The sequence below is a fragment of the Centruroides sculpturatus genome, unplaced genomic scaffold (genome assembly GCF_000671375.1).
Source record: "Centruroides sculpturatus isolate CEXI.00-Female unplaced genomic scaffold, Cexi_2.0 scaffold2127, whole genome shotgun sequence".
Classification (NCBI taxonomy): domain Eukaryota; kingdom Metazoa; phylum Arthropoda; class Arachnida; order Scorpiones; family Buthidae; genus Centruroides; species Centruroides sculpturatus.
In genome coordinates this window covers 2,574-10,795 of record NW_019386455.1, presented here as the reverse complement: position 1 = coordinate 10,795, position 8,222 = coordinate 2,574, and the positions used below count along the sequence as shown (strand labels likewise).

Sequence of the window (8,222 nt, the reverse complement as noted above, 5' to 3'; positions counted from 1 at the left end):
AAACATTAGTGAGAATTAAGAATTTAATCGAGAGATGGAAATAATTATGTACAGTAAATTGGACTGAATGAACAGCAATGACATTTACAATTTATATATTATGTTAAGAACGACATTTTTGGAGTGACAATTATATTGTTAATTAGCGTTATTCTATCATTACATTAAATAGACATTTAATGATAAAAATTTATTGAAAAGTTTATGTAAAAATAAGTAATTGTTATCACCCCGTTGTAACAGGCTATTGCCTTTTTTATGTTAATAAACATTTGATTATGATTAATACATGTATTTTTAGTTCATTATGATTGTGAAACAGATAAAATGTAAAATGCTTTGGCTATGTAATAAATGTTTAAAGGAGAGAAAAGTTAAGAATCCATGTGAATGTACAATTGAAAAGACATTATAATTTCATCTAACACCTAAAGACTGTTGTTTGGATTTCCTGATTGATTAAATTAAACTATTTGGTCAAAAATAGCGATAGATGTAGATATGTTTGTCTGTCATTATTTCTGACCAAATAGTTTAATTAAATTTATTTTTATATAAACTACTTATTACTAGTTATAAACTACTAGCAGACGCTCCAAGTGTATCTATTATAAATGTATAACACTTCTCCCGTGGGGGTGGAATTTTTCGAAAAATGTTTTCTCAGTGTACATTCTGTTGACGTACCCTATTAAAACGCGAAAACCCGCATCTAAAATAGTATAAATAAAAGCAGAGTTCTTTACGTTAAGCTCTAATCCTAACCATCTCCCTTCAGTGAAGGAAATTTCGACACGTATATTATATAAAAACACGTGCGCATTCGAATGCAGCGTTGTGTCAAAATTTCAAAGGAATCGGTAGGAACAAACGAACATTACATTTGTATTTATACAATTAGATAGATGATGATCCGTTTTAGTTCATTTTCACAGAAAAGGATAATGCCTCACAGAAAAGCAAACTTAGGTTGTCGTTCTCGTAGCACCATCTGTTAGACAAAAAAGCGTTAACCATACATGATATAATTTAATTTATATGAATGTTTAACGGAATAATATACAGCCTATGTTTACCTTGAAGTTCGATTCTAAGTATTGGTGAAAGAATTTTTAAAATCGGACGAGCAGTTGCGGAGATTTCCTGCTGCAAACAAACTTACATACTTACAAACATTACCTCTTTATAATATTAGTATAGATATAAATGCTCATTTTATGTTGAGGACATACTACTTACTTTGTCATTTAGAGAACCTCCGTTAAATAATTTAATGAACAACACAGTTATCAGTACAATGATAATGTCTTCCTTATACAACATTATTAAAATACACTAAATGTGGAAACGCCTAAAAGAAATGTGAAATCTAACAATGCAGATAAAAGAGAAACTCGCAGATAAAATATGAGTGATGAAACAAGGGATTATGCAAATTAATGCTTATAAAATTTCGCAAATACTTCACCTTAGTTTCGCATTTTTTTAAAAAAATAAATAAAATAATGATCATCATTATTTTTGAGATGGAAAAATGTCATTTACAAGTTCAGCAATTTATAAATACACAATACAAGCTTTCGTATTATGCCTTTATGAATTTATATAAAGTTTATATAATAAAATAAAGGCGTTTGTATACAAGCTTTAGCTGCAGAAACACATTGGCTGAGAACGACCGTAGCGCCTGTAGAGAAATCGTAACGAAGAAGGACCAACACGTGTTAAGCAGTGTCGCGTATATCTCCAGTAGGGTCGGAATTGATGACGATTTTATTCGTTATTAGCATTTAAAATATTTTTATGAAACCTATTTCTACCATAAAAATTAAGTCTACTCTATTTAATAATAGTTAAAAATATGAAATTTATGTTAAAATTTCTAAATTTGGGCTCAGATTTCAAATCTAAAAAAGAAGTTTACAATTTTATAAGTAACGAATTGACTTTAATTTTGTGATAACATACACTACCGTTTGTAAAGATTGCAACAGCACGAAGAAACTTACCGGAAATGATAAGCAGGCTAAGACATGCAAACGATTAGAATATGAGAGTGATAGCTCACGAATCTAGAGTACCCTAGATTATCAGATTAGCGACAATGGGTTGTCAAATTTTCTATTTTGTTGTATGACGTGGTAAAAGTCCGCCATGTTCTGACAGAAAGTGGGCGCGCGCGGTTCTGTATGTTTTGAATGGTAAGGGTTCTTTAAAGTCGTTTATAAAGAAATTTAAAAGTTTTTGAACACACTTGACAAAACAGGTAGGGATGAATTTGCTATATTTTTCTGTTTTGGTTCGTATTTAAGCTTTAATACTAGGCAACAAATGAAAAAAATCGATAGTTAGCATAGATGTTTACATTACTACCGATGTCCGCTTACGTGATGGTATCATAACGAAAATATATATATAAACTGTTTGTATTGTACAAAGAGAAGTACAAAAGTTAGTGTAAGGTAGCAAAATGTAACCAAAATTTAGTTTTCTGCCAATTTTTCCGATGTTATTGCTCATTAAAAAGCCGTCCATCCACGAAGAATATGAATGTTTAAAGAACTTTTCGTGTTTAAATAATCATAAATTGTTATATTTTGCATGTTTCTTTTGCTAGAATAACTTAAAAATAGTTTTACATTTCTGTTTAAATTTCAGTCAAATAAATATATTTACATTCTAGTTTATGTCTATCAGGGGCATCGATTGAGCATTGTAATGTTTGTCCTTCGATACTTTAATGCTTCTTTAATCTTAAATTAACGAAACAAGAAGAAAAATGTATATTTTTCCAATTAAATTCTTAATAATTCACTAAGTTGATATTTAAATTTACTTTTAATTAATAAGTTATAATTAATTTTGGTTTGCATTTAAACTTCTTATACAGGGTGCCTAGGAAAGTCCCTTTAACCGGAATATTCTTGCGAACCGAGAGAGCTACATCCATGCAAGTAAGGTAACGGTATATTAAAGTGACTATGCCCGACCTAATGTAAACGACAGTAGCGCCCATAGTGGCAAAATTTGGAAGATAGGCGGTGCAAATCGAAAACGAAAACAGATAGAGCAAACTTAATACTTAGACCGAAAGAATGGTATTTTATAATGACTATTTTGACGTTACTGCCTATTTTTGCCTAAAACAGATGTTTAGTCTGTTTTCATATTTTTAAAATGTTTTTATTAATTTTTTCGTTTCGTTTTTTGCGAAGGTTTATTTTAATTCTTAAATTATTAATTAACATGCTGTACTGCTTACATTCCAAGACGATTACATTCTTACAAATTCTCCCTCCATCATTCCCTCCGGAAACGGCAATTAACCGCACCTTGTCTTTTGTCACCAAGTTATAAAATCCCAACTTCTGCCAAAATAATAGCCTGACAGTCTAATGCTGATCAGTTTTATTTTTGTTTGAAGTATTCACTCGTGAATAAAATTTTAGCGAAAATGCCGAAAGTTAAAACATCTAAAGCCTCATTAAATCGACAATGGCTTCAAGAATTCCCCATTACACATCACATGGCAAGATTAATTAATCTGTGCCAAGTCTGTCAGTAAAAAAATTATTTTCATAAATTAAAATATTACTGCGAATTTTATATTGTATATATAATGTTAATATATATAAAATATAAAGTAGTTTAAAAGCAATCAATAACAACAAATAGNGGGCAAGACCCGACTAATTTCAGTCAGAGAGCATATAATTAAAACTACGATTAAAAATTGCATTCCTGTATTATGACGACGAAACAAATAATTTCTCGTTTGTCTTCATTTTTGCCGTTTTTGGTTAAACAAGAATTAAAACGAAACATTAAATTTCTCGTTTATTTTATATTTATAGCTATTTATTTTATACTATATTTTATACCTATATTATTTAAAATTTAATTTAAAAATTAGATATCAAAATTGAATAAAATAGAAATTATAGCAACATATACAAATATAATTTATCTGCATCAAAATTTACAGAGAATAAAAAAAAAATTGATCGTTGAATTTCATGTATTGTCTGTATGGTAGTGTCATTCACTAATAAACTTTTAATTTTACCAATTAAAAGATGTATAAACACGGAGATTAAAACATTTCAAATTAATCTTCCGAATACCATAAAACGTCGATTAATGAATCTTGTGCATGATCCCGGGAACAATATTTTAACAAAGATGTGTCGTCCGACTCTGTTTCGTAATCTTTTCCTTTCAAATATTCCACTACGTACGAATCCGCCAACCGTAAGATAGAGGAAAGGAAAATACTTTCGATGAACAGCAAACAGCAGTTCAAATGTCTGCTCAGATTCCAATCCTCCACGTTGAATATCTTCCTTCTAAAATACGAAATAAATATTTTATGAAGTTAATTAAATTACATACTTGAAAATAAACGGATGAAATACTTTTACCTCAGCAATCTAATTAATTCCAAAATCCACGAAGTTATCATAGCTACGATAATCAACAGAATTATTCTGTGTGTTTCCAGTGTATTGAATTCCTGAACGTACTTTGTTATTACAGTCATTGAAATGACGAACAAGCTGACCGACGTGCTGAACATTACCTGGTGAAAAATACTGCAATGAGTTGCGTAACTTTTCCGGCCAAAATATTAAAAACCCTCGATATAGGTAGGACATACGATCTCCCGTCTATCTCTCCATTCCCTTGACCTTTAACCACCAAAATTTAAAAGGATCGATCCCCTATAGTGCAAACCTTCCAGCAAATTCCAGAAATTTTCAACAATAGTAAGCCTCTAAAAGGATGAATAAAATAAGGCCCTCCCAACTCAATAACATCCTAGCATACAGAATCTTTCCAACCTATTATGAAGTTTATGATAAACAAGGTGATTTCTGAAACACCGTATCAAATATTAATATTGGATTCTGCAATCGCTAACGTTAACATTTTCTTACAATTCGAAACCGTAAGTTTTATCTATATTCTAACTTAACCTATTCTAATAAATTACCAATATTGGTAATTTATTAGAATAGGTTAAGTTAGGTTAGAACGTGGGTCCACTCTGCGCGGCCATGACAGTCAACATAAGTAAACATTAACCTTTCATTTTTTAAGTTGCTGTATTTACGTAATTTCTAATATAATATAAACGCTCATTTTATGTCGAGGACAGACTACTTACTTTGTCATTCAGAGAATCTCCGTTAAATAATTTAATGAACAACACAGTTATCAGAACAATGATAATGTCTTCCTTATACAACATTATTAAAATACACTAAATGTGGAAACGCGTAAAAGGAAAGTGGAATCTAACAACGCAGATAAAAGCGAAAGTCGCAGATAAAAGCGAAAGTCGCAGATAAAAATATGAGTGATGAGACAAGGGATTATGCAAATTAATGCTTATAAAGTTTTGTAAATACTTTACTTTAGTTTCGCATTTTACAAAATAAATGAAATAATAATTATCATTATTTTTGAGATGGATGTCATTTACAATTACAGTAATTTATAAAGGCACAATGTACCCGATGTACCCAAAAATGTACCCGATTCATAATATTGCTGCAATATAAAAAGGCCCTTCTAACTAGGGCACGAAATGCAGTCAATTTATAACGAAACGGATCATTAGAATGTGCGGGGATATATAGTGGGCTATGTGTAGGTTTGGTGTACACATTGGTGGATATATGCCCATTCTTAATAACAATATTGATGTCTAAGAAATGTATAACTATGCAACTTTTTTGTTCTTGCTTCAGATTTAGGCCATCTTCGTTGTCGTTGATACTTTCTTTATACTGCTGCAAAATTATGGACAGAGACAAAGAAATCGACAGGATTAAACGGATAGCAGAATCCTTAGGCATTGTTAGAAACTTTGTGATAAAGGATACAAAGGTCTCTAAACAAAACCCTAGTAAATACATAAATTTCACCTACAACAAAAATGTAAGAAGCGTTATGAAGGAGATTGCGGACATAAAAGAATCAACGGTGATTTTAAAACGAGCTCCTAATTCATTTAAAATTCTAAGAAACGATAAAGGGGATATTAGGAAAGAAGATAAAGCAGGAGTTTATAAGATCCCGTACGAGAACCAACAATTAGGATTAAAAAAGGAGTACATAGGAGTTACAACGAGGAAATTGAGGGTAAGGGTCAGAGAGCACAAATATGATGTTAGGAAAAAATCAAACGCAACTGTGCTGGCCCATATGGCCCAAGCCCAAGATTCCGTAATTGGATGGAAAGAAGCTGAAATCATTAAGCAAATACACTCTCCAACTTTAGCGAAGACAGCCTAAAAAATGGAAATATACAGAAGCAAACTTGATGATAGATGTATAAACGCCAGAGATGCGGAGGGCCTACCCTCAGCATAGAAGTTTGGTATTAAAAGACATACAAATGGCTTATGAATGACGACTTGATTCGCAATTCACGTTATGAGAGCATTTATAATTTTTGTTAACTATTACTTATTTATTGTTGTATGTTATTTATTTTTACAATTGGCATTTTTACACTTTAATTATTTTACTTAATTACTCAGTTGTCGATATTTTTGAATTTTAAATTTAATGTTCTATTTTTTGTGGTTATTCCATATTCGTTTTTTCAACTTGAAGATGATCTATGAAGTAGATCGAAAACGTTCGTTTTTAAATAAACTCCCTCGGCAACGGATTAGCTGTTGATTATTTTGATTATTGATTTGCCGAGTACGATTTTTGTTCAACCTGACTATTTCTACTCAGAACGGATACACCTATTTGCAGGTAACGTCGGTTTCTACAAAGTTTGTTTCTCCTGGGCATCTACAAAGACGGCCAGTAGTGCCACGATGACGACTAAAGCGAACGTCTTTGGTCAAAGGCAAATATATTTTGTGTTATTAATGAGAATCGTGTAAATAAATGATTCGAAACCACGTGTTGTTATTATTTGCAAGAAAGTATTAATTTATACTACTTTTAAACTTATAAAGGTATTTACAATGTTGTGACGTAACATTAGGGTAGTGTGACGCCTTAGTCAATCTCCACGTTGCAAATCGCTTATAATTGTCCACACTTCACTGATTGTTTACACTTGTCACTCGAGTGTTATTTTCTCTAGAATAACGCAATTCGTATTCTTTTACAGAAAAGAAATAAAGTTTATATTCTAATGTAGGAGAAGTACTGTATTGAAAAACGATATGAATTCATTATGAAAATGAACTTTTGNCAGCAAGTGTGTGGGCTAAATTTGGAGAATCCGTGCTTCTCGCATGGACAACTGTATGTGGCCGGCTCACGCGTCGAAAAACCTTCCGATTTATTCGTGTACACACCAGACGGAAAAACAAAAAATATCGTGTATCCACAAACACTCCAATAAATAAATAGAATTGAAACGACACTTTGAAATGTTTTCCCGATGAAAATGAATAATAATAATAATAAGTTTCAATAAAAATAATAAAATGTAAATTGAATTTTATCATAACGAGTTTGCTTGAATTTCCTTTCTTCTGAGATCGCATCAATGCGCGACGGGAAGCTAGTTTATATATATAGATATATATCAGAAACAATAATATACAACTGTTCCAAGATACATATAAATACGTTGATTAACTGACTTCGGTTTGTTATAAAGTAGCCCATGATATTCTGATAATTGAAAAAAATATAGACTTTTTCACCAATATAAATCCGAAAATTTAAAATGCACGAGATAAATACTGAGCTATAGTACAATGGTGTGTAGATGTTCACAGTTTAACTAGAAAAGAGTATCATTGTACTACAACCAATGGCGTGCCGTAACATTTGATGATAGGGAAGCTGTGTTTTTTACCTTTGATGATAGGGAAGCTGTGTTATAAATACGTCAACAAATTTTTTGTTGACGTATTTATATTTAACTAGCTGTTACCCGCAACTTCGCCCGCGGAGGTTTTAAAGCGAACCCCGTTTATATTCTGTGTTTCAACAACCATAGTAATTATTATATAACACCTACCGCTGGGAATGATGAGAATTGCTAAGAATCAAACGAACTCTTTTCAATTTGATGAATTTTCTGGAACGTGTACAATCGTTCTATAATCGAACCAATATGCAATAACAAATTCGAATTTAAAAAGGTTCGAACATTTGGTTAAAAAATCGAAATATATAAAAATATTTATAACAATGTCTGAAATGTTATTAATTTAATACACTTAAGTACTTAATGA

At 31.2% G+C, this 8,222-nt stretch overlaps 1 protein-coding gene across 1 annotated transcript; it reads right to left on the bottom strand.

Annotated features, from left to right (window-relative positions):
• Positions 1-3,946: 3,946 nt before the first annotated feature.
• Positions 3,947-5,312, bottom strand: LOC111615026. Its single transcript, XM_023356399.1, has 3 exons — positions 5,168-5,312; positions 4,422-4,579; positions 3,947-4,346 (listed from the first exon to the last, which is right to left on the bottom strand). Exons 1-3 carry the CDS (start codon positions 5,249-5,251, stop codon positions 4,109-4,111), a joined length of 480 nt encoding a protein of 159 aa, XP_023212167.1. The 5' UTR covers positions 5,252-5,312; the 3' UTR covers positions 3,947-4,108.
• Positions 5,313-8,222: the final 2,910 nt, after the last annotated feature.

Bases quoted from the DNA above. Each gene is read 5' to 3' on its own strand.
- LOC111615026 (XM_023356399.1), bottom strand. From the start codon at position 5,251: ATGTTGTATAAGGAAGACATTATCATTGTTCTGATAACTGTGTTGTTC. The intron at 4,580-5,167 runs GTAAGTAGTCTG...ATTTTTCACCAG, and splicing joins GAGATTCTCTGAATGACAAA to GTAATGTTCAGCACGTCGGT. The intron at 4,347-4,421 runs GTAAAAGTATTT...TTCGTATTTTAG, and splicing joins GAATTAATTAGATTGCTGAG to AAGGAAGATATTCAACGTGG.